The sequence below is a fragment of the Prionailurus bengalensis genome, chromosome A1 (genome assembly GCF_016509475.1).
Source record: "Prionailurus bengalensis isolate Pbe53 chromosome A1, Fcat_Pben_1.1_paternal_pri, whole genome shotgun sequence".
In the NCBI taxonomy this organism is placed as follows: domain Eukaryota; kingdom Metazoa; phylum Chordata; class Mammalia; order Carnivora; family Felidae; genus Prionailurus; species Prionailurus bengalensis.
The window spans coordinates 180,326,525-180,354,209 of NC_057343.1; the positions used below are offsets into that span (position 1 = coordinate 180,326,525).

Below are 27,685 nucleotides of genomic sequence, written 5' to 3' on the forward strand. Positions count from 1 at the left end.
GTTTGGAACCCGTGCATTAGCAGTGGAAACTCCCTAGACAGATGTTTGCCTCTGACTCCTCATCTGCATTCTAGCTGGACACTAGTACCTCATTCGTTCTAGCCAGAGGCTGGGTGATCCCAGTCAGAGTCATAGCAGATATTTATATTAGCAACCAAAAGGATAACTCTGATTAAAAGTAGGAGAAGAAGTCATCTATGTTAACTCACTGGTTCAGACAAATGTGTTTGCTTCTTATTCATATGACATGAGGCAGCCCCTCCTGAGCACTTATGAGTCAATTTTGTGAAAGTTATGAAGTCTCCTTGAAACAGCCTCTTCATTCAGCTTCTCTGCTGCTAAACTCTTTCTCAAACTTAGGGGTAGATCTCAAGGTTTCTCAAAGATTTACAGAGTTTGGGGGCACCTGGGTGGCTCAGTCGGTTAAGCATCCAACTTCAGCTCAGGTCATGATCTCACGGCTCTTGGGTTCAAGCCCCGTGTTGGGCTCTGTGTTGTCAGCTCAGAGCCTAGAGCCAGCTTCAGATTCTGTCTCTGTCTCTCTCCATCCCTCCCTGTTCTCTCTCTCTCTCTCTCTCTCTCTCTCTCTCTCTCTCTCAAAAATAAAAAAAAAAACATTAAAAAAATATTTACAGAGTTTGTGGAACCATCAATTAGAGGACCTCTCTCTCCAAAGTGTCTCCTACTTATTGAGGAGACTCTAACCCACAAAGGGGATCTGAGCTTATGGAGCTGAGAATCAAAAGTAGAGGAATTTCAGAGACTGCCACCTGTCCCCATTACAAATGGATCAAGGTCAACCTATTACCTTCCAGGTAGCAAAAGCTTCAGAATTATTAAAAAAAAAAAAAAAAAGAGGCACTGTTATTTTCACAGCAACAAACAATAAATATACTTTCTCCTGCCCTGAGGAGCCCTTTGGTGTCCATGATCCTTGTGCCATGTGGCCAGCCCAGGCCTTCAGTTAACACAGGGCTACACGCTCAAGCAAAAGTAGACATTATCTCAGCATGCTGTTATTTACCAGATGACCAAGGGAAAAGAGATTTTTTTTTTTTGTAGTGTAAACCAACCTGCAAAAGGATGGTTGTTTTATACTGACTTTTCATCAGGTTGTTGATGGATTCAAAGAGCCGTCTCATGGATTCTTCAAACTCCATCTGTTCTTTGCCTTCATAAAGCCTGAAAGAAGACACATCTGGGTCATTTCTCAAGCCTGCAGGCAATACCTGTGAAAGTGTATGCCAGCCACAAACTTCATTTGAAATTAAGAGAGAGGGGTGGGAGACAGGGACTTCAGCGTGAGGGTGCTGAGTTAGCAGGCTTTGCATGCATAATTCACTCCTGGGAAAACCTCTGTCCACACCCAGAACAGATACCCTCCCCCTGACTCCCATCTGTTTTTTAAACCCTGAAAAACTTCAAGGGAATGAAACTCGTCCAAGCTGAGGGGACATTAATAATTTCACCCTCTGCAAGAATCAGAAGGGAGACTGTGGTCCCCAGGGTAATCCCCAAAGTGTCTGGGAAGCATCAAGGAGAAATATTTTCAAGTATACCGCCCTTCCACTTAGCCATTGCCTGGTTGTCAGATAAATACACATGTGACTGTTCCATGTCAGAGGCCACTGTTTCTCTGGCCCTCTAATTTCAGGAGTGTGCGTATCACTAGTAGAAACCTCTTGTTCCTCTGATTACAAAGGCCCTACATTGTTATCGTAAAAATGCAAACATAATAGAACTGCATTCCTTATAAAGTGAGATCCTACCTGAAGATTAGGGATTGTTAACATTTGGACAGTTATTCTTGCAGAGATTTTCAAGGCCCACACCAATATACACATGTAACTTTTCATAGAAACCATCCCTTCATATAAAATCAGTCTCCAGGCTCCTGCAGTTTATGGCCCTCTTGGTCTAGCCCTGGAGTGTTGTTCAGCCCAAGGCCTCTCCAGACAAAGCTTTATCGTCAACCGTGAAAAATCTGCAGCCTGATCTGTGGCGTCCTGCATGAAATACAGAGGACAGTGCTCTTGTCTCCAGTTCAGATAAAGAGCATCTCCTGTCACTGCCCTACACAGTCAGACACCAGTCGCTGTGGCTGTGGGAAAGGTGCTTTTCTTAGATAAAGTGCTGACACACTTAATGGGTTTCTTTGCTCCATCAACCACAGGAAGGGTGGTCCATCAAGTGCTGTCTCCGCTAAATTCTCACCCATCCCTTTACCTCTTTTCTTTCTGCTTATCTTCTACTTTTTTTCCTCTGTTTTTAAGCATGTGTCTGCTTCTCTGCTTGTGAGTATTATTTACTTTCTGTCTCTCTGGGTCACTATGTTTATCTCTGCTTTTCTGTCTGACTCCATCTCTCTCTCGCTCTCGCTCTCTCTCTCTCTCTCTCTCTCTCTCGCTGTGTGTGTGTGTGTGTGTGTGTGTGTGTGTGTGTGTGTGTTAGTCACTCTCTGCCTCTCTTCTTTTTTTCCTAACTAACAGCTCCCTAAAGCCCTCCTGAAGTAAGAAGCTTAAGGGAAATCCAGTACTGAATGTTCCAATCAATTATAAGGACCTGGAAATTGCTACTGACTTTCTGGGTATCTAGTTCAAGGTCATAGAGCCAAGGCCATGAGAGGAGCCAGGAGTCCTGAAGCAGCTCTCTCCCTCTCCCTCCTCTTCTTTAAACTACTCACTCCTGAATCATCTTGTCCTACTAGCACAGAGATGGCTGCCATAGAGTATATGTTTTAGATTCAGCCAGCTCTGGGTTTACAATCTCCACCTTGCCCTGTACTAAAGACCTTTATCAATAACAGCAAACATTACAGTGCACTACTCTGCCCCAGACACTGGCTGCATACATATTAAATCATTTACCCTCCTAACCATACCATGACGTGGGCCCTATCATTATCCCCATTTTACAGATTGATGAAACTCAAGCAATATGCCCAAGGACTCCATGCCTGGAAGTGTTAGAGTCAGAGTTCACACTTGGCCATCCGGCTCTTGGGCCCACTGTCTCAATCAGTTTGGACAACAGTTTGCTCTATGCTTGACTGCCCCTCTTCATTCCCTCAAGTCCTGGTTTCTCATCTACAAAACATAGGCCATAACAGCACTGTGTCCAAAGACTGTGAGGAGACCAGCTCACGTGTGAAGTGCTAGGCATATGCCTTGTGCCAACGAATGTTAGCTATTGTCTTGTTGTTAATTTTAGGACTATTACTATCATTCCTGCTTCAGAGATAAGGACACAGAAAACTCTCAAGAGATTGAAACTTGCCCAAATCCCATCAAAGTACAATCTATGGGACCAGATCTGGTAGAGAGGAGGGCAGGATCCTAATTCCAGTGGTGGTTTTACTTTTTGTCCAAAGCTAAGCTAATATATAATATATTATATATAATATATATATTATATATATAATATATATATATAATATATAATAATAATAATAAAGCTAGCTTTATATACAGATGGACTTTCTCTGTAAGGCATACTTATTAGCCTATTTGCATGGGGCTGGAGACAGTTGGGTTTCCTACCAGGTCATCTTCTTGGGAACCACCTGTGAGCCTATAAGAGTGGCCTCCAGCAGCTTTTTCTACTGGTTGACCCTGCCCACCCCCACCTTCTATAACTGAATGGTCTCTCGGTAGTGCTCTCTCTGGAATTTGTTTTGTTTTATTTTTAACACAGAAACATAAAAATGGGCTTTGTTGGGAATCATCCTAATGGCAGCACTCTAGGGGGATGTTCCTGAACTCCTGATGAAGAGATCCCTAAGGCTGTCCTGGTTCCCAACCTCTCTATTGTTTTTTTTATTTGTTTGTTTTGTTTTAACTCTTTTTGGATTGTCTGAGCTGCACAAATATCCTTCTAATAAATTCCTTTTTTTCTTAGACTAGCTCTGGTTGGATTTGTTGCAACCCTGTCTGGTCAGAACTCTGCAGGGTGAGACTGGTTCCTTGCTGCTGCCCTCTGGAATTCTGAAACAAGAGCTGAGGGGAAGGCCAGTGAGCCCCTAGTCCATGCTTCCCATTGTACAAAAGAAGAAACGGAGAGCCAAAGTGAGCAAGTGACTTGGCTTCACTGCCATCTTTTAAAAGTCATTTGAGGGGCGCCTGGGTGGTGCAGTCGGTTAAGCGTCCGACTTCAGCCAGGTCACAATCTCGCGGTCTGGGAGTTCGAGCCCCGCATCGGGCTCTGGGCTGATGGCTCAGAACCTGGAGCCTGTTTCCGATTCTGTGTCTCCCTCTCTCTCTGCCCCTCCCCCGTTCATGCTCTGTCTCTCTCTGTCCCAAAAATAAATAAAAAAACATTGAAAAAAAATTTTTTTAATAAATAAAAGTCATTTGGCTGAGGCGGGAAAGAAAAGAGACATTCAGGCCATGAGACCAAGTGAGGACTATGTACCCAGCCTTAAACTTTGTAAGAACCTGAATTTAATTTCTACCACCAAGAAAAATCTGATTTGCTCCAGGTCACACTGTGGCAGTGGTATAGCTTGAACCAGAACTCAGCGTTCTTCTCCTTCTGCACTCTGAGAATCTAACCCAGGAGAGCAGATAACACAGATCCCACGAGGCCAAGATCAGGGGCATCTGCCTCAGTGGGAATCCAAGCTGCTCCCTGTTATTCATGTCACAAGTTCAGTACCTAAACACCACACTCTGGTCCAGAGAAGAAAAAATATTCTACACCTACCTAAGTTTCATCAAAGATTAAAAAAAAAATTCTATGGGGAAATGGCTTGCATTTAACAGTGACTACATCATTAAGTAAAATTGTTGCAGTCTTATTTACCAATCGTGTGTGTGTGTGTGTGTGTGTGTGTGTGTGTGTGTGTGTGAATTGTTAAGCCTACAGTTTTACTTGGTAGAAATAGGAAAAAGAGTTGGAGGAAAATGACTGAAGATGAGAAGAAGTGACCCACACAGCTACTTAGTGCAAAGGGCTTTGCTCTCTAGCCAGACTTGTCCATATAATGGCTATGTGGCCTTAGAATCTTCTCCTTCCTTACTGGCAAGATGGGAGATAGAATGCTCACTCAAAGGATTATTTTGAGGTGAGAAAAAATGAGATGATGCCTTTCAAGTGTTTAATATTATAGCTGGCACCTAATAAGTGTTAAGTAAATATCAGCTACTATTCTTACTGTTGTTGTTGGTTCCCAAGCACCGAGGTGATCACACTGGGAAACTCTGATCTGAGCATACATAAATAAAAGGAATATATCCAGGAAGGAGTGACCAAGGCAAATAAAATACACAAGGGTTTAGATTACATGGAAGAAATAAACTGATGATGGAGGGCCTTCAGCAACGTGGGGCCTCTCCTGAGAAGCTGGAAAAGAAAAAAAAAAAGCCTCATCTATCTGCAAGGCTTTAAGCATGGACTTGAAGTCAAGGGCATGGCAGATGTAGTTTCAAGGTCCTTTTTTAGCACTTGGTCTCTGTTATAGCTTCATGAGGGAAACATTTTTTTTTTTTTTTTTGGCTTCAGAAGGCCCAGAAAGATGCTTCTGAAAGCAGCTGATCATGCCAGGGAAGGAATTACTGAAGGGCCCGAAGGCCCTGACCACAAGGAAACTGGAACAACCTGCAAGGCACTGTTCTGGGGCATGTGAGCCCAACCACCGCAAGCACTGGGCTCCCAGGGCTTGGATAAATATAGCGATGCTCTGCTTGCATGTGATTCATTAAGGAGACACTGTGCACAGCTGAGCACTCGCTAAATGCAAATGGGGCCCCATATGGTGTGTACGATGCTTTGCACCACCTCTTCCAGCAGGTACATAAAGTCTCAGCCTAAAACGGAGATGCCAACCTCAGGCCAGCAGCCCGGGGCGGGGGGGTGGGGGGGGGGGCAGAATCTAACCAAGGAATCCCCAGGCTTGGAAAGGCAGCAGGAAGATTCACTTTGGAATCCAGGGGCGGAGGGTTTCCTGGCACACCAGCCCCATTTCATTTCCTAAGCCTTAGCCACTTCCATCTCCTCTGAGCCACATTCACAGGCACCCTCTTGATTTCTTCCCTGCCTCTTTAAGGCAAGATAAAAATTTAGGTAAGACTGTGTGGGTTCCAAACTCTGCTCTGACACTTACCAGTTGGGTGACTTTGGCTAAGTTTCTTAACCTCTCTAAGCCTGAATTTTCTCATTAGTAAAGCATATTAGCCCCATAAGGTGGTCCTATAATCAAATAATACATGCAAAGGAATTAGCATGGTTCCTAGCATATAGTAAACACTAAATAAATGCTAGCATTGTTAGCATTTTCTTACAGATCCACCCACTTTTGCTTCCTAAGCATTAACCAAAAAATCAGCATCTTCATAAAGACTAAGATAATTTATTGAGCACCTACTGCGTGCCAGGCACTGCAGTGGAAATAAACATAAGTAAGAGCCAGTCCCCATCCACCCCCCCACCCTCCGAGAAATCACAAGGCAGGCCGGCAGGTAAATTATGTATTGCTACATAGTAGAAACATTGGACAATAAAAGTTTAACATTATTACTGAGTGTGTCCTAAGGGTCCCGCACTGTGCTAAATTCTTCACATGGATAAGCTCATTTGGTACAGACTATTATTATTTACATTTTACATCCGAGAAAAGGCAAAGAAATTAAAGAGGCCTGACCCAGGGGAATGGACGGGCAGAGGAGGGAACAAGGGCTCTGGTGGACACTGACCAGAGTTATGGCCTACCTGGGGGCACCTCTCTGCCCTCAGCAGCCCCCTTCCCTGGCCATCCCCAAGGCCTATCTGCCTCTCCTTCCCTCCTCCCCAGCAGTCCCATCAGTGCCCTGTAGGATTAGACCTGGGCCCAGGTTTCCATGGTCTTCCTCACCTGGTCAAATCTTTGCCTAAATGTGCTCTTGGCAAGACACATACCCGACTCATTTTACAAGTGCCTGGGAGCAAGTCCAGATTAATTGAAAGGTTTTTAAAATGAAAAATCTATTTTAAATGTCTCTGTGATCTTACATGGAAAGAAGCAAAATTAGTCAACAATAAGGCTGTGCTACACCATTCTGCTACTGTGCCACACAAGTCAAGATACTTGTATACTCCCAGATATGAGGCCAGTCACTGGAGGAATACTACAGGAGGGAGGCCACTTATTCACTGAATTTCCTTAGATGAATGGCATGCACTCCACACAATGTGAAATCAGACTCTGACGGCATCTGAGCCCTTGCTGTGGGAATACTTTATTTTTAACCATCACTACTTGTCTGTTTTCTCCATTAGAGTATAAGCTCCACACTGCCAGAGCCAAGGGTATCTCCGTCTACCTAGCAATAGGCCTGGACCATCAAAAATGAGTTATAAACAAAGGCATCAACTAATGAGAAAGTATCAAACGAATGAACTTCAAACACCTTCAATGCAGCTGTACAGAAATGTCTTATGAATCAGTTAGTTCTAGTAGTGCCTGAACTAGATAGTACTGATAGTCATCCTCAGCTTTGCAGCCTTATTTCTATTACCTTTACTACTAAGACGACGACTACTATTACTAGCTGCTACTTACTAAGCACTTGCTATGTACCTGGCACTACGCTAACTGCACAAGGTCACCCAACTTGTAAAAGGCAGAGTCAGAATTTAAGCCCGAGTATGTCTGGCTCCAAATTTCACTCTTAACCACTAGGCAATTCTGCCTCCAGAGAATAGAGCAAAGTAAAAGCCAATTGCCAGGAACTGGAACAAGTCAGAGTGAGTACAAAATCATCATTTGCCCAGGGAGTGATGTTACAGGACTGTCCAGGGAAGCTAAGCGGCTGGCTCTAACCTTTTTCTGTTCAAGCTCTAAATCCAAGGTGACTTGGCTGGTTTTCCTATCCTCGAGCCAATAATTCGCTCTATTAGAGTAGGTGTAAATTAGTGACTTTACAAAAAGAACCATTAAGCCATTCGGGGTTTCAGAAGAGTAATTAGTTGGAAAAATCACAACATTCTACGACCAAACCTACCTGCCTCTCTGCCTCACTCTCTCCTCTCTCTCTCTCCTTCTCTCTCTCTCTCCCCTCACTCTCATTCTCTCCACCCACCTCTCCCTCTCCTCTCTCTCTTTCACACACACATACACACACACACACACACACACACACACACACACACACACACCCTACTCCAACCTGGGATGCAGAATAATTGTAGTGAAGCCAGTGGCTGAGTCTGTCTGAAAATCATCCTTGCATTTATTGATCCTACTTACAGAAAGAAACACTTGAGTGCACTCAGCAGGCACATTTAAGTCAAAGCAAGGAGGCTGGAAAAGGATTCATGAATGAGAAGCCTCCCCTCCTGATTCACCTCTGCTCTGCGTGGTCCTTGTCACCACCCTGACCCCTTCCCCTATCACCAAGGTCTACAGACCCAAAATGAATCCAAAATTGCAGATTAAGACAAGGAATTTTGGTCCAATGAGTCTAGAGTGAGGTGTCCAGCTCAACAGTGGCCAGAGAAATTCTCTTTTGAAGGGTAACAACTTTGAAACATAAGGCATTATTCCCTTAAAAGAGAAAGAGTAGAGCCACATCTGAAAGAAAATATGCAAGGAAGGGCTAGTGTAACTACAATGTTGCCTATGTGGATTGCCAAATAGCCTGGCCGCCAGAGAGAACTCCATGCAGACTTCATTTAATGCATGAAACAGTGGAGAGACAGGGCTCAGACAAGTTCGTGGTGCCAATCCTTTTGTCAATGACAAAACCATTTCTCCTTGAGCTGTTATTTTTTCCGAAGTCTGACATTTGAGGAGGGATCACCCCTTAGGGCAAACTGTAAAGAAGTTTCAGTAAACAGTCTTCCTCTTATAAATCACCCCAGGGAAGAATGATTTGCAGATGAGAGAACAAAAGACAAACTCAACATGTGGAGAATCCTGTTTTGAAAAATGTCTAGGATGAACACACAAAAATTAATGCAATCACTGAAGAAAAACTGCCTCAGGTGGAAGCATAAACAGCCTAAATAAAAAAATAAAAGTTAACAATACAGAAGGAATGAAAGAAAACAATCCATCCAAAATATTCACTTTACTTTAAAATATGGCAACCCTGTGTAATAAATTAATAGTAAGTAGGTAATAAGATGCAGGCAAAAGCCTTGAAAAGGACTCTAAGTTATGAATAGAGTATGATGGGTGCCCCAGCCATCCTTCATTCTACTGAGAGGAGCTGCAGCCTTTATGTAATTTGGCAAGAAGAACTAAGTTGCATAATTCTGCACTTAAGTAAATTTCTCTATTAGCATGAAAAATAATCTTCAGGGTTTTTTCCCCTCAATATATTTAGAAATTGAGTGTTCCCAAAACAATGCTCCTAAACAGAAATAGAAATGCGCGCGCGCACACACACACACACACACACACACACACACATGCACACACTCTCCCTCCCACTGCACCCCCCCTTCCATGTTTCCAAGACATATAGAGAAAAATATAGATTGCATCATTTAATTGAAAGAGAAACTAATAATCTGCAGAGGCCTTCCAGCATTTTCTCTTTAGGCCAAGTTAGTCTAAAAGTTTGGGTACCAAAAAGAAATTAGGTTTTGGCTGCTTCTCTGACCATTTCTTCGTTCAGTTTTTTAATGACCTAGAAGTGTCCATAATATCTTAAGTGATAACAGAAAAAATTAAGTTTCAGAATGATTACACACATACACACCCTTAGTAAAAATCTGGAAATCTATACATAAGTTGATAATATTGTTATCTCTCAGAAAAAAGATTGTGTATGTCAACAGTCTCCTTACACACTTTTATGTTAAATAATTTTTAAACAAGTAAATATTATATTTAATTTTCAAAAGAGATATCTACTCTTCCTTTGAGTGAATGTTTCTTGCCTTCCAGCTCCTTTCTACAACAATCTTTTTCCCCCAAGTCTTTCCTGAATTTTCTCATTCTTACCATGGAAAGTAGGGCTGGAGCCCAGGGATTTAATTCAAGGTCATACATACAACTGGAGGCAGTTTTCCATCTACAATTACAGAATCAAAGTACTGATTTTTCACCTACTTCCTAGTTCCTGGCATGGACTGCAACTAGAGAGACAACTGCCCAAGTAATGTCAAGTTATTGTTACTCTAAACTGTGGTCATGCCAGGAGCATCTGAACGTTGTCCTTTCAGTCTTATGGCTTCCTGAGAAGGATAATGAACTCTAGGTTTCTGCTCAGTTCTACTGAGAGCCTTGACATTCAGTATGTGGAGTTAAATAGAATTTTTAACAATTTTCCTTACTAATGGTGCTGGGTTTTAAAATGCATATGCACTAAATCTCTTTGTTTTGAAATCTGGGAACACCTGAGGAAGCGTTGAGTTCCAATGTGTTAAGGTTTACATTACTGAGGACCTCATTTGAGTAGTATTGTGGCTGAGAGCGTGGCTACACACCAGCAGCGAGCAGTGTGACAGAAAGCAGGGTCTGGGTCTGAGAACGAGTTCTAAACCAGACTCCAGCATTGGTGTGTGTTGTGACCATTAGCAGGTTACTTTGCTCTGGGCGCTGGTTCCATCATCAACAAGTGGACTACATTACCACTGAGGGAAGCCTCCAGCATCTTTCACTAGCTTCTATGGTCAGAGAGTCAGATAGGGCATCCCGATTATCTAAGACCAAGCCTACTCACTCTGCAGAGTTCACCAGCATGGCAAATGGCCCCATAGACACCCAAGTCAGAGCCTGTGGTAGGTAGTGACGGGTCTTCGTGGATCTCTTCACCTGCCAGCTGTCATTTAGTCATCAAGTCCCATTAATTCCACCTCCCAAAGCCATTTTTTCCCAGCTCTACTGAGATGTAATTGACATGTAACATTGGGTAAGTTTAAGGTGTAAACCATAATGATTTGATACATATATTTATTGAGAAATGATTGCCACAATTATAGGTGACACATCTATCACCTCATATAATTACAATTTTGTGTGTATGTGTGTATGTGTGTGTGTGTGTGTGTGTGTGTGTGTGTGTGTGTGTGGTAAGAACACTCTAGATCTACTTTCTTAACAACTTTCAGATATATAACATGGTATTGTTAATTGCAGTCACCAAAGCCATTTGCTACCCTCCATTGTCCTTATCACCAGCTTCACTGGGGTCCCCATCACTTTTCACCTGTAGTGGTTTCTGAACCCACCTACCTTCCTTCAGTTGTACCCCCCGTTTCAATCCATTTCTACAAAATGGCCAGAGGGAGCATTTTAAAAACAAAAGTGATCATACCATTGTCTGTCCAAAATCCTATACTAGCTCCCTGTTTTCCTCAGGATAATGTCCAGATGCCATGGCCTGACCTTCAAAGACTTTGAGATCTACCCCTTCCTATCTCTCAAGGTGATCTCCTGCTACACTATCCATCTGTCACTGAATTCCAGCCACCTTGGCCTTTCCACAGCTCAATTGAGTCAAGCTCCCTACTATGTTGGGTACCTCCTTCCAGCTTTATTTTCACCAATTACACTCTCATCCTCTTCACCTGCCACCTCCTACTCATCATTCAGGTCACAGCTTAGATGGCACTCCCTCCAGGATATCACCTTGACCTCATGAGAGATCTGACCTTCTTATCCCATGATTTTAGGACACCTCACTTTCCCTTAACTTCACATGCACCCACAAGACTATCTGCTTAATGACTCCTTTCCCAGCTAGACTAAAAAGTCCCATGAAGACCAGGCTTGAGTCCATCCAATTCATTGTCATATTTCTAGTGCCAAGCACAGTGGCCTACTGGCTACTTGATAAATATATCTCGGATAAACACTTGATCGCCAATGCATACAAAACTTCTACCACTAGACAAATATTTCAACTAGATAGAAGAGCATTCATTATCAACTCAAAGGCTTAAAAAGAGGAACAATGTTGGGGCCCAGCATGCATGAAACAGGTGTGTAATGTGTCAGTGCTGAATATAAGTAAGAACAGATGCTAAGTGAAAGGTCTTTCAGAAGCTGTGGACCCTAAGGGAAATTCGGGAACAATGTCGAGAGACACCATGTCACAAAAAGCCATTTACTGTCTCTAGATTTTCAGATGCTGAGATGACCTGTGACTTAGTTAGAACAGCCACTGTGGTATGTATTTGGGTGTCAATCTTTATTTCTGGAATAAATGCCTTGATAGCACAGTGATTGGAAAATAGTAGGAGCTCAACAAATACACATGTCTTTTTGAGATCATATGTGAAAGACAAAATACATGGGCAATGTATCTGAAGAGATTTGACTTAGTTTGGAAATCTTAGGTGACCGGGAGGAGACAGTAAGAGAAAACTGGAGGGGAAGAAGAGGGAAGGGCATTCCACTCCCAGGAAAGCAAGCATACAGGTCCTGTAGCAGAAGGGAGTCACGCGAGTGAGAGTGACTGAATGAAGACCCCTGAATCTGGGGTGGAGGAAATCTGGGTTAAGTCTGGTGAAAGGAGACAGGTGGGTAGCAGGAGCAAGACCCATAGACCCTCACAGGCCACGTGAAGTTTTGTCTTCATCCTCAAAGCAATGAAAAGAAATTAGAAGACTTCAAGAAGAGGAACACCCAGATCAGATTTGAACTGGGGAAGATCATTCTAACTGCAGTAAGTTTAAAGGTTTCCATTTCTGAGTAGTGTGGTGGATAAAAATGTCCTGGAAGATGACTACCAAAGCCAAATTTTCTTTTCTTTTGTTTTTTTTTAAATCTTTTCTTTTTTAAAAATGTTTATTTATTTTTGAGAGAGAGAGAGAGAGAGAGAGAGAGAGAGAGAGAGAGAGTGAGAGCACATGCAGGGGAGGGGCAGAGAAAGGGGAACAGAGAATCCAAAGAGGACTCTGTTCTGACAGCAGACAGCCCGATGCACAGCTTGAACTCAGGAACCATGAGATCATGACCTGAGCCAAAGCCAGATGCCTAGCCACGTGAGCCACTCAGGCACCCCTAAAGGTGGATTTTCAAAATGAATGGGAAAACGTCAGGAAACTAAAGAAACCATAGAGGAGAAACACAAAGCAAAAGGGGAAATCTGGATACTTAGAGAGCAATAAAGTCAGCTTCTGCCCCCAAGGCATTTTTTCAACCTTTGTGTCCTTAAATTTCTATTTAGGTGGCCGCTTGGGGAATAGAAAGAATGAGATCAATTCGAGGGGCTGCTTGTTGGACACCCTTGCATAAAGCTGGTATCCCAAACTGTTATGCCTTCTTATAAAAAAAAAAAACCAAAAAACAAAACAACAACAAAAAGTCTATTGCATGAAAGGGAACAATAGAAAACTACCTGCTCCTTGGTGCTAGATGGAAAAGGACAACACATCTCCATTGAGTTTCTTAAGCATGAGTCAGTCCTCACCTGGATTTTTTTTTGTGCGTGTTTTTGTTTTTGTTTTCCCATACTCATGTTCCTTGCTTGGTTCCACAAACAGAAATTTTAACTTGAAAAGGTTTCTGCTTGTTAGCATCCCTGTTTTCTTTAGAGCAAAACAAAAACTTCATTTCAAGACTAAAAATATATAACGATTGATAAAGTTCTAAAGAAATTTAGCTTTAAAAGGGGCGCCTGGGTGGCTCAGTCTGTTAAGCATCTGACTTTAGCTCAGGTCATGATCTCTCGGTTTGTGAGTTCGAGCCCCGTGTTGGGCTCTGTGCTGACAGCTCAGAGCCTGGAACCTGCTTTGAATTCTTTGTCTCCTTCTTTCTCTGCCCCTCCCCCACTTGTGCTCTGTCTCTCAAAACTAAATAAATGTAAAAAAAATTTTTTTTAAGACATTTAGCTTTCAAAAATAATAATAACAACAAAATGTCCAGGAATCATGGTCACCCAAAACAGAAACAGTGGAATCAGACCCACAAAGACTCACTCAATTATACAGCAGAGAATATAAAATCTTATATTTAATATGCTTCACAATAGAAAAAGGGTGCTTTAAAATATGACCAAGAAATAAAAACTATAAAAGTGAAAAATTATATTTGAATAAGAACTAAATGGAATCTTCGAAAATACTTCAATAATTAAAATTCAAAACTCAGTCAGTGAGTTAAATTGAGTAATAGACATAGCTAAAGAGAGAAATCAGTTAGCTAAAAAACAGGTTCAAAGAAATTACCCAGAATGAACCCCCAAAAACAAAAAATATAGAAAATATGAGATATGGAAACATGGAGAAAAAGAGGTCTAACCTACTTCAGTTGACATTTCAGAAAGGTAATAGAATGTACGGGGGAAACACAAATATCAAAAGAGAATAATGAGCTAGAGTTTTTTATAATTGGTATTAAAAATCAAACTTCAGATTCAGGAAAATGAACTTCTAGATGTATAAAATAAACCCAATCTTAAGTAAATCATAGCAAAAGTGCAGACTATACAAGACAGGGAAGTGATCTTAAAAGCCACCACAGAAAAGAGACCAGAATGCCTATAAAGGAGCAACAGTAAGACTGACAGTTAACCTTAGCAGCTGATCACACTAAAAAAAAAAAAAAAAAGCTAGAAGCCTATACCCAAGAAAATTTCCTTCCAACTTTCAGAATAAACTAAGAGTAATTAAAATTGAGAGAATTTACAAATAAAATTTGCTAAGGTTAATTATAAAAGATTTACTTCAAGAAGAAGGAAAACAAAATACAGAAGGTCAAAGATGACAGAAGTTATGGCCTTTTTAAAATTGTGCTAAAAAACATATAAAATGTACCATTTTAACCATTTTTAGTGTACAGTACAGAAGTGTTGATGAAATTTTATTGGAAAAAACATATAAATAGATACTGTTTAAAATTATAATAATGTGTAATTTATGGAGTATCCAAAAGCCAAACTAAAATACTGCACAATCCTAGTGTAATATTTAAGAGGGAAGTGACAGTATCTTCTAAAATTCTTCTATTATTCAGGGGGACTGTAAAGATATTAACTTGAGATTTTATTACGTTAAATACGTATGATAGAATACCTAAGTAGCCAAAGTAGCCACTAATAAAATTGAATATAAAATGTAACTTTCACAGGCATCTGGGTGGCTCTGTTGGCTGAGCATCTGACTATTGATTTCAGCTCAGGTCATGATCCCAGGATCGTGGGATCAAGCCCCACGTCAAGCTCCATGCTAAGCATGGAGACTACTTAAGATTCTCCCTCTCTCTCTCTATCTATCTCTCTCTCTCCCCACTCCTGCCCCTCCCCTGCTCACACACATGCTCACTGTCTCTCTAAAAAAATAATAATGTAAAAAAGTTACATTTAAAAAATGTAACTTTCATATTAGTAAAGGGGAAAAAGCAAGTGAGAAAATTGAAAAACAATTTAAAAGGAGGAAAGAAAAAAGAAAAAAAAAGATAGAAAAATCAGAATGGTGGGGAGGATTCCCAGCTAAGATGGTAGAAATAAATTCAAAACATTAGTGATTGCAAATAAAATCTAATACTGCATTATGGTGAATATTGTAATCAAACTACTAATACGGAGGGACTTCCTAAAACCAATAACACAGCATCTAATATTTTTAAACCAATACATAATATATGTCACTATTGTTATTTAACACTGACCCAGAATCCTAGCCAATGCAGTCAGATAAGGAGAAAAAGAACTAGGATTCTAAGGGGAGAAACAAAACTTTCCATATTGACAGAATATTTTAACTACTTAGGAAATTTGAAAGACTCCATAGCAAATAGATTATATGGAAGCAGCCAGACCATTATAGTAACACAGTAATGCAGGTGTGAGATGATGAGAACTTTGTTCAAGAAGTTGGCAGTGAAAATGGAAAGATGTGTATGAATCTGAAAGACATTTAGGAAGGAAAGGTAGAAACTCAAATGCAGACTATGCGGGAAGAAACAAAAAATAAGTTGTCAGGAAAATCTTAATCTTTTTTTGACTTGTGCAGCATGCTGGATCGTAGATCAGTGTGACGAGGGACATCATGACTTTGGTTCTGGATATGTTAACTTTGACTTGCCTTTGAGATATGAAAGAGGAGGACAGCAGGTAAATGGACACACGGATGTGGAACTCAGCGAAAGGTCAGGCTGCATTTCCGCATAGCAGAAATCTGCAGAGCAGGGGGAGCTAAAGCACTGGATTTGAATTCATTAACCTAGGAAGAGGGAGCTGAGTAAAAGAAGGAACAGGCAAATCTTTACGACTTCCAAAGAGTCTCAGAAGTATGAGGAATATGAAAAGAGTTCTGTGTTATAGATGCAAAGATAAAAAAGTGTTTTGGAAGAGATAGGTCAGCAGTAATAAAATACTCGGGCTCATGCTATTTGGGATATCCTTAATTGCTGACATAATAGCATTATCATCTGTGGCTTATTCACAAAATATATTTGATTACAGTCAAGCTCTTCATTGTTATCTCCCCTATGGTACTCAAGACCAGTGGCTCTTCTCTCCTCCTAGAATACCCATCTGATAGAAACTCAGGACATGATGATTAATGATATGACTTAGCCCAGCAAATTGTGATTTGGAAGAACATCCTTCTGAGAAGAAGTTCACCTGTGCATGAGTATGAGTCTCTACAGAGCACACTCTGATGATCAAACTGAATGACTTTGACATTAGCCGCTACTTTGGGTAATATGGGTCTTTACATTATCTCTAATACATTAACAGAGAATTGAGAAGTGACTATAATCATATATTTAAAAAAAAAACACTGTCCAAAATTTCAAACCAAAAATTCATGGTGGCTGAAACGTATGTGGTTTCGAAAAATTGTAAATGTTGTGATCATAAGACAATGATGCTTAGCAAAGTTGAGAGAGTGCAGGAGAAACCAAAGGGACTCTGCAGTGATTTGAGGAGCACAGGCCATGTCTGTTCCTAATCTAATTAGAGAGTGGGCAGTTCCTATCACGTGTGTCTTACAGGAGGCAACCAAAGAGGCTAGTGGGAATATGAAACACATTTTAAATTTTAAATACAGAATTACTATAATCCAAAACACAAGTGCCTTGCAGGACAATGTACACTCTTTTTGAACTCAGAGCCCTTCACTTCTGTCAGGGCCTGTGTAATTAACACAGGAATTAATGAATCTATCACTTCCCACTGAGCTGCTCAATGTAGGTACCACTAATCGGTCACAGCTCCCTGTGCAGCTACTACCTCTAAATGCAGCCTCAGTGTCCTCCTCAACACAAGTCCAGGCAGCCACCACCAACCCATCCTTGTGATATGTGACACCAGCCCTCCTCACCATGTAAGTGTCAGCACACTACCTGGCATGCCAGAATGTTCAGTGAAATGCTTGCAGAATGTCTGGGCTACACACTGGCAATAAACCCTGCGTAGGGCAAGCTCTCCTGCTCTCTCCCAGTCCACCTTCCTCCTATTCTCCCCTTTGCTCACTAGCCACACTAGTCTTCTTTAACTTTCTCGGAAACTTCAAGCTCTTTCTTATTCAAGAATACATGCTCAGACTTTCCCTCCATAAAGGACTCTTCCTTTTATCCCTTGCATGGCTGGTTCATTAGCCTCCTTCACAGGTCAGTTGGAATTTCACTTCTTCAACACTGTGAGGTGATCCCAACATTAGACAAAGAAACTAAGGCACAGAGGCTGTCATTTGCCCAAGGTCATGTAGATAATTAGTTACTGGGATTCTTCACCATTACGTTATACCACATGTCTTAACTACTCGCTTATTTCCCTCATTGGTGTTTAATACGGTTTGCAATTAGTTGGTGTATTTCCTTGCTTTTTATTTCATCTCCCTCAGTACTAGATGAGGGCAGAATGAGGGGTGAACTACATCTGTCTTGTTCACTGCAGTGTCCTAGCATAAAACTTGGCCAAATAGTAAGACTCAAAAATATTTATTGAATCAATCAATGAACTGGACTGAACTGAATGAGCTGCATTAGCAGAGTAGATCTGAGTGACAGAGAGGCTAGTTTGGAGACTTGAAGGACGGGCAACCATCCGGGCCTCATAACAAAGTCCTTTTTAATTTCCCATCCACCCCAAAGACACAATTAGCAGCAAGCCCAACAACTGAGAAATATATTATTTCCTATTAAGGAAACAAATTCCACTTTGAGGTGACACTGCCTCGGGTGCATTTGAAGCAGATCACCAAGTGTGCCCAGCCACCCTGATTCGGTTCACCATCCCTGACAATGACGTCAGCTTGAATCTCACCCCTCTGGCGAACCAGACCTTTTATTATCTTGCATGTTCATATTTAGTTACAGGGGATTTGCAAACACATTTCCTAAATCTACATATTTATTCAGTAAATTGATCTCTCACCCAAGTCATTCTCTGAGGAACTGTCAGCCGCAGCATTTGACAGGAACAGCCATTTTTTGCACGAAGGTAAGGATTCTGCCAGCAAGCTAGGCTTCTAGATGTCTAAGGAGGAGTTAACAAGAAAAGGAAATACTGCTTCAACCTGGACAAATGAATATCTTGTGTCATCCATGGCTTTTCCCTTAACTATCTACAGCACAGATAGTCTTGTTCTGCAAAATTAAGCCATTTAAAGGGACAATGAAAGCAGACAGGCCCAGTGTTTTACACTTTGCTGTGAGCCAAGTAAGAGATCGGCACCCAATAGAAGCAGTTTACTCAGCCTCTGAAGGATCAGCAGGGAGAAGCCAGTCCAGCATTACACCCAGGCAAAGGACAATCCACAGTGTAGGTAATTCACATGAAGATGATGGGAAATCGACAACACCTCAAAGCCCTGATCCCTCTGCCTCTTTAGGGCCTCCAACTGGATATTAGGAAAGATGCGACGCTCTGAGGAAGGGCTGGCTATTTCGCCGAAGACCTCCTCACTGAAAAATATCTTGCCTCTGATCAGTTTTCGGTCCCCATGACTTTGCTATAGCATGTGAATATTGCTGATACTGCCTCCTTGAAATGCTCTCTTTCCTGACTCCTGGAATGCCAGTCTTCCTGTTTTCCTTCCTATGTCCCTGATCAGCCTTCTCTGGAAGGACTGGCCCCTCCTCCATCCCTTCAACCTGCTAATCTTCTGGGTTTCATCCTGAATTTTATAGCATTGCTCACCTTGTGCTATAGCTTCAAATACCTCTTTGGATCAATTTCTACCACAACTATATTTCTATTCTTTACTCTCCTGAACTCCAGATTTGTATCTAACTGCCTGTTGTACATTTCTATCAGGCTATGCCAATAAACACCTCAAAATTTATCAAAATACACCATTTTCCACCAGAACTTCTCCTACCCTGTATTCATCATGCTGATGAGCAATGTCTAATCAAATAGGCCATAAAGTTCAACCACAGATAAGCTGATCTGGCCCTTTCCTCCAACTCCACTCCCACACACATTCAGTAAGTGTTGGCAATTCTGTCATTCACACACCCGTATCTTCTTCCTCCCCTTCTCCAGCCCCACTGTGACTGCCTTAGTTCAAGTCTTCTTGCCTGGATCCCTGCAACCCCTTCATGATTAACCTCCTGACATCCCTCCTCTACACCACCTTCCACACACTCACCTTTCTTCCTCAGTGATCTTTCTAAAAGGTGAATCTAAATCATGTAAGTCCCCTGCTTTAGAGCTTCAATGGCTCCCACTGCCAAAAGCAGGGGTTTCCAAACTGCACGATGAGAAACCAATTAAAGCGTGATTCTCAACAGATGCTTATTTATTTATGAATTATAACCAAGTGTTATTATAAGTCAACTGTTCATAAAGTTTAATTTCTCCCTCTTGGAACAAAATAAAGAAATGTTCATCTTTCTACCTGATCCCAGCAGATGAGTCTGTGCACCCACTGGGGTGCTCACTCTGTGCTCTGAAGATGGAGGGCAGCATTAATGATGATTGTCCCTGGGGGATGACATTAGATGACTCCATCTGGCATTCAAGGTGTCCCCAGTCGAGCTACCTGTCCAGATGCAGCATCCCCACTCTTCCACCAGCACAGCTTTGCCACCAGCCACTCTTCCCCACAAACGTGCTGCCCATGGCCACAGCACAGCACAAAGAACCTAGGATTCCATGTCATATCCTTCCCTGCCGACGTCGAGCTGTGTGACCTAGAGTCCCTTTCTATATCTTTCCGGGCCTCAAGCTCCTCTTCTGTGAAATAAACATCATAATATCTATCCTTTGCAGGGTTGCTGTGAATAGTAAGTGAGGCAGAGTAAAAAGTGACATAGGGCCAAGCACAGAGGAGAAGCTTCATAAGTGGTATCCTGAAGGTAACAGGAACAATTAGAAGTTCTGTTCCACATGCCATTCCCTCTACTTGGAACTCGTGATTCTTATCCCGAGACCCACCATGGGCTAATTTCTTGAATACCTTTCAATGTTTAGTTTAAAGTGTCACCTCCTCTGAGAATTACTGACCCTCCTGAGGTGGGGTTTGTCATCTAAACCCGTCTGCACCCTGAGCCTTAGTTGCCTCATACCGTTGACCACTGCTCATGCCAGGGAGCTGGGATTTGCTTGCTGGGATGCATATCACTCACGCCCACTGGGCTGCTGCTACTTAAGGAAGCCTCTCTTACTAATTTCAGAGTCCCCAGCACTTAAAGTGCCTAGCACATAACAGGTGCTCAGTGAATGTAGGCTAATATTTTTATATGCAAAGGAAAAAGAGGGCTGTTTAAGATGCACGCATATGCACAATTTCATGTTACAATGACGGCTACTTACTTCATGGTTTACAAAGTGCTTCCCCGTGTTTGTAATAAACAGGCTGTTAGCTCCCCCTCAGCACTGTAGCCACTCACAAAATAGACAATAAATTAAAGAGAAGTAACTGTTTGACAATATCCCTTTGATGACAGTTTTCTCTTCCACTCTGATCTGATGCCAAGTTAATGTTATCATAAAATAATTCCATTAACTGCAATTGTGCAGTTTACTGAACCATTACTGTCATCAAAAAGTTAAATTATATTCAAAACCGAAAACAGAGGCTTACATAGGAATAAATGGCATCAACATGCAAATAAATTATATGCGGGAGAAATAGGAATAGCAATGTGACGGGCACTCCAGCCCAGGCTCGGCATAAACAGATGATTACATTTAAATATTTATTCATACATGAACAATGAAAACAAATCACACTGGCAAGTGCCTTCGAGTTAAATTCGTATTTGTTTAAAAGGCAGAGGCTTATGTATTCCCTCTGACTACAGGCTACATTGAGCATGCCTGAGCTTTATTTAGACAGTCTTACTGCCTAACATATGCATGACCAGGAGGGTGAACTAGTATATAATATTTACATAAGAAGAAACTGAACTGGTGGGAAGGCGAGGAAGGGACGTGAGAGGGAAGATGCACAGAATAAAGTGAGATGCAAAATAAAAAGCAAAAGAGAGCATCAGAAAACATCTGATCACCTGATGCTGAAGGCAAGCAGAGAACGGGCAATGATGTCTGGCCCTGGATGAATTGAGCCAGACTGAGGGTGTCCACTGGAGGTAAGCACCATGCTCCTTTGACGCCTATGCTGATGGAGTGGATGCTCCAGTGCAGGCGATTGGCACTGTGCACACCGTGGCCATCCTTCCTGGCTCCCAGATGAGGGGCTGGAGAGTAGGAACACTCCCGAGATGTTATGGCTCCTATCAGGACGTTGAGTACATTTCTCTTTCCCTGTCTAGTGACTCCTTCAAAGAGTGTGAGCTTACCTGGCCTGGCCCTATGTCAGCTTTTCTTTCTTCATTCCTTGAGAGGATATGAAGGTAAAGTCATGGTTGCCTGGACAGCTTTGCCACAACAGCAAGGAATCCTTTCCTGACAACTTCTGCTCCAAGTCATTTTTTTCCTACTGAAATCCTACCATATTTAGGGATGACAGTACCTAAACTTGAGTATCCTCATGCCTCTCCACAGCCCTGATGATGATACCCAGCAAGTCCCCCCTTCCAGGAGCAGCTGTTGTCACTTAGGACAGCTCCCCATCCTGGCCAACCATACTTTACACTTGCATGGCCCCCAACAAAGTTCTGGTTCTTAAATTTGCTTAATTAGATGAGGTAGAATGTGAAGTCTTACTCTGCTAATTCTAAGCTGTGTGACCTTTTTAAGTTTGAATCAAAACCTCAGTTTCCTTATCTATGAAAGAGAGACAGAAAAGGCATCCCATCTCACATTGAACGAGTGTCAGTACCTGCCATGTGCTGTTCTCAGCGCTTTGACAGTATGAACTAGTCAAAGACAGGAACTTGGGAGCTGCCATTCTAGCAGGGAGATGGCAGTAAACAAAAGCATACTTAATTACTGTACAGTCCATTAACATGTGATTAGCTCTATGGGGAGGGGGAAAAAGACTACAAACAGAGTGACAGGGAGGGGAATCCAAAGTGCTGGGGCAGGAGTTGCAGTTTTCAATAGAGTAGGGAAAGAGACATGTGAGTGAGGATGTGAGAAAGGAGAGGGAGTGAGCGAGCAGATATCAGGGGGAGGTGTCCAGGCCCTGAGTCAGGAGCCTGGGCCACAGCAAAGAGGCCTGTGTGGCTGGCACAGAGTGAGTGAAGAGAAGGAGGAGATGAAGGGGGGAGATGAGGTTCTCCATAGGATTTTTGCAAAAACTAATGGAGGGAACAAGTGAAATGCGCTTAGCAGGTAATAATAACCGTGGCTGCTTGCTATGCGACAGGTACTGTGCTAAATGCCTGACATCCATTAACTTATTTAGCCTGCACCACAACATGCAAGGGTTTGTACATACATGCAAGGACACTGAGCTTTAGGCAGACGAAATAATCTGCCTACAGTCATAAACATCACTAAATGGTAGCAGCAGGATTCCAATGCAGAATTCAAACCCAAGTAGCTAGCTCCAGAGTCTATGCCTTTAACTTGAACTAAGTGCCTCTCCTAAGCAAAGGGGGTTGGGAGGAGGGAGGGTAGGAGGGATGTAGAGATGCAAGAGCATCCCAGGAGACTGGGAGCATACAGAGAGGGAGGAGAAAGCAAGAAGTGAATAAGTAGGTCCTGAAGGGGAGCAGGAGGCATGAAACAAAAGCAAAGACAGGCAGTGCAAACAGGGAGCAGAGAGCTGGGTACATGGCTGCTAGGGCCCACAGGGTTTGACCACACACACAGCAGACATAAGCAGGGGCCAGCCAATGGGCCAGCAACAGACCAAGGTGAATTCACAGGGCCATAAAAGTCCTACATTGTGATCCTCAAAAAGCAGACACCTGGGAAAGAGATCCCTTCCTCCTTAAAAACAAACAAACAAACAAACAAACAAACAAAAACAGCAAGACAGCTTTAGGATAGCATGAACAGTAAGCCAAACTCTGAGCACGGATCAAGACACCATTTATTAACTTAAATCTGAGTTTTTGAAATAAACACTCCTGCTGTCTTGCCCCGGTAAAAACATGGTAACAGGTAACGTTTGTTACGTTTATGAAATGAAGTACTGGATGCTACATGGAGAAATTTGTACATGTAATCTCACTTCATCCTCAAAACACTAAGAGCTGGTTTATCCCCATTTATGGATAAGGAAACTGAGGCTCAGAGAGGGTAAGTCACTCACTAAGCTGGGTGCAGGGACAAACATATGACTTCCTCCCAGGTCTGTCTCGTGGGAACACTGGCCATCACTGAGCCAACATTGACCAGTACAACATGAACATAATCATTAGCCCACATTGCCCCCTGAACTCTAGCCCATGGCAGCATTACGATTTGGAAGGAACACAGGTAAGTGGGAACGAATCCCTCTGTAGCACCACGCTCTGGGTTTTCTGTCTTAGAGAGTCATCCTTACAGAAACACCACAGCCTTACTTCTATGTGCCTGGCCAGCAGGAACGGAAGCTATTCAGTGCCCATTATGTGATTCAGGGAAGCACAGGCTACTTTGGACTCTGAGTAATTCCACAGCTCAGAAATCTTGGGGATCAGCTCAGCTGGTTGTCTGAGCTTCAGGATAAAAGGCACTGCGAGGAATTTTATGAAGAAGCTCAACGCCTAGAAGATAATCACTTCCACTCTTTCTGAATGTTTCTCACTATGCTCTGTGTCTCCCAGAAGCTCAGTCATTCCAGAAAAGCCTAATGGATACTGGTCATATTGATGGCTACTGAGCATATTTTGGACACATTTCCCATGATTTAGGAGTTTCCCATATTTTTAAGCCTGCCTCCCTCTAGCAAAAACTTGAACCTGCTCTGTCAGCTTCCACTGCAACCATGGCACAGGTATATGCCCAGACACCAGCCCCAGACTTTGGCTCAGGAGCCAGTGACATAAGGAGAGAGGACAGGAAAATCACATTATTTGGCTATGTGATAGAAATAAATAATCCTTAAAAAACCCAATCTGTTTCAACAACTTCTCTTCCTCCCTTACCCAACTGCATCCTGCATATTGATACAGGATAATTCCTAGCCCTTGCAAACATTCATGTGCAGTATGTGCAAAGAAAAATGGCAAGGGAATAGCTAATGGGAGCTAGATTAGCTGAAATTATGCACATGAGACAAAAAGACAAAGAATAACAGGAAAAAGAAACACAATACCAGACACAATAAGTCCCTGAAGCAATAATTATATTATGATTTCTCACCAGCTGGTTTAGAAATTTCAAACCTTCTATTTTCTAGTTTCCTAAGTAAAATGCCCTCCTAGTTTGGGGAAATACCTCCATCACTTCCCAATGTCCTTGACGCCACCCTAGAGAGGAAACCATTGATAAAGATTCTAAAATGAACAAGACACAGGAAAGCTACCTTCCCTCACCATGAGGCCCTAGAACTTCTTTGCAGGTCAGCCTACACTTTGTTCATGAGAAAGGATTCAAGATTAGGCCTGGATTATCTTAGAGACATCTCTTCTAACCAAATGCATTGTCTTAGCCCTCAAAATGCATCTTGTGCAATAGGCATTTGATCAGTATCAGTGATGTTCTTATATGCTATGCTGAATTAACAGAGCACCTCACTCCTTAAGAAGCCAAAAGTCACTGGGGCGCCTGGGTGGCTCAGTCGGTTGAGCATCTGACTTCGGCTCAGATGATGATCTCACGGCTCATGAGTTCGAGCCCCAAGTCAGGCTCTGTGTTGACAGCTCAGAGCCTAGAGTCTGCTTCGGATTCTGTGTCCCTCTCTCTCTCTTCCCCTCCCTCACTCATGCTCTGTCTCTCTGTCTCTGTCTCTGTCTCTCTCTCTCTCTCTCTCCCTCTCTCTCAAGAATAAATAAAACATAAAAAAAAATTTAAAAAAAAAGAAGCCCAAAGTCACTTACAGTTCCAGCAGCACTGAAGAAGGAAGAGGCCTTCCTAAAGAAGAAATAAGTGTCTCAAATACACAACTAACCTTACACCTAAAGGAGCTAGAAAAAGTAGAGCAAATAAAGGCCAAAACCAGCAGAATAAGTGAAATAATAAAGATTAGAGCAAAAATCAATGATATCAAAATTTTAAAAAAAACATTAGAACAGATCAACAAAAATTAGAGCTGATTCTTTGAAAGAATTAACAAAATTGATAAACCCCCTAGCCAGATTTATCAAAAGAGGAAGAAGAAGAAGAAGAAGAAGAAGAAGAAGAAGAAGAAAAGAAAAGAAAAGAAAAGAAAAGAAAAGAAAAGAAAAGAAAAGAAAAGAAAAGAAAAAAGAAAAAAAAAAAGGAAAGGACCAAAATAAATAGAGTCACAAATGAAAGAGGGAAAATCACAACCAACACTGCAAAAATACAAACAATAATAAGAGAATATTATGAGCAAATTGCCAACAAATTGGGCAATCTGGAAGAAATGGATGTTCCTAGAAACATAAAAACTACCAAAACTGAAATACAAAGAAATAGAAAATTTGAACAGACCCATAACCAGTAAAGAAATTGAATCAGTAATCAAAGATCTCCCAACAAACATGAATCTAGGGCCAATGACTTCCCATAGGAATTCTACCAAACATTTAAAGAAGAGTTAATACTAATTCTTCTCGGGGCGCCTGGGTGGCGCAGTCGGTTAAGCGTCCGACTTCAGCCAGGTCACGATCTCGCGGTCCGTGAGTTCAAGCCCCGCGTCAGGCTCTGGGCTGATGGCTCGGAGCCTGGAGCCTGTTTCTGATTCTGTGTCTCCCTCTCTCTCTGCCCCTCCCCCATTCATGCTCTGTCTCTCTCTGTCCCAAAAATAAATAAAAACTTTGAAAAAAAATTTAAAAAAAGAAAATACTAATTCTTCTCAAACTGTTCCAAAAAACAGAAATGGAAGGAAAACTTCCAAACTCATTCCATGAGGTCAGCATTACCTTGATTCTAAAACCAGACAAAGACCCTACTAAAGAGGAGAATTACAGACTAATTTCCTTGATGAACATGGATGCAAAAATTCTTAACAAGATACTTGCAAGTCTAATTCAATAGCACATTAAAAAAAATTATTCACCGTGATCAAGGGGGACTTATTTCTGGGCTTCATGGCTGGTTCAATATTCACTAATCAACCAATGGGATACATCACATTAATTTTAAAAAAAGGATAAGAACCACATGATCCTCTCAAGAGATGTAGAAAAAGCATTTGACAAAACACAGTATCCTTTGGTAAAAACCTCCAAGAAAGTAGAGATAGAAGGTACATACCTCAACATAATAAAGGCCATATATGAAAGACCCACAGCTAATATCATCCTCCATGCGGAAAAACTGAGAGCTTTCCCCCTACCGTCAGGAACACAACAGGGATGTCCACTCTCACCATTGTTGTTCAACAGAGTACTGGAAGTCCTACCCTCAGCAATCAGACAACAAAAAGAAATAAAAGGCATCCAAATTGGCAAGGAAAGGTCAAACTTTAACTCTTTACAGATGAAATGATACTCTATGTGGAAACCTGAAACACTTCACCAAAAAAACGCTAGAACTGATACATAATTTCAGCAAAGTCACAGGATATAAAAATCAACATACAGAAATCAGTTGCATTTCTATACACTAATAATGAAGCTGCTGAAAGAGAAATTAAGAAATTGGTCCCATTTACAATTGCACCAAAAACCATAAGATATCTAGGAATAAACCTAACCAAAGAGGATAAAGATCTGTACACTGAAAACTATAGTAAGCTTATGAAAGAAATTGAAGAAGACACAAGAAATGGAAAAACAAACATTCCATGCTCATGGATTGGAAGGACAAATATTTTTAAAATGTCGATACTACCCAAAGCAATCTACACATTCAATGTAATCCTTATCAAAATAACACCACATTCTTCACAGAGCTAGAACAAAAAATTATAAAATTTGTATCGAACCAGAAAAGACCCCAAATAGCCAAAGTAATGTTGGAAAAAATACCAAAGTTGGAAGCATCGCAATCCCGGACTTCAAGCTTTATTACAAAGCTGTAATCATCAAGACATATGATACTGGCACAAAAACAGACACATAGATCAATGGAACAGAATAGAGAACCCACAAATGGACCCACAAATATACAGCCAACTAATCTTCAACAAAGCAGGAAAGAATATCGAATGGAATAAAGACAGTCTCTCCAGCAAATGGTGTTGGGAAATCTGGACAGCAACATGCAAAGAATGCAACTGGACCACTTTCTTCCATCACATACAAAATAAATTCAAAATGATTAAAGACCCAAATGTGAGTCAGGAAACCATCAAAATCCTAAAGAAGAAAACAGGCAGCAATCTCTTTGACATCAGCTGTAGCAACTTCTTACTAGACATGTCTCCAGAGACAAAGAAAACAAAAGAAAAA

At 41.7% G+C, this 27,685-nt stretch overlaps 1 protein-coding gene across 1 annotated transcript in view; it reads right to left on the reverse strand.

Moving 5' to 3' along the window:
- Positions 1-27,685, reverse strand: part of DOCK2 (dedicator of cytokinesis 2) — a 414,832-nt gene that overhangs the window by 308,103 nt on the left and 79,044 nt on the right. Inside the window, exon 23 of the mRNA XM_043596180.1 lies at positions 1,074-1,182. Coding sequence (XP_043452115.1) covers positions 1,074-1,182 — 109 coding nt within the window. The remainder of the gene's footprint in view (positions 1-1,073; positions 1,183-27,685) is intronic.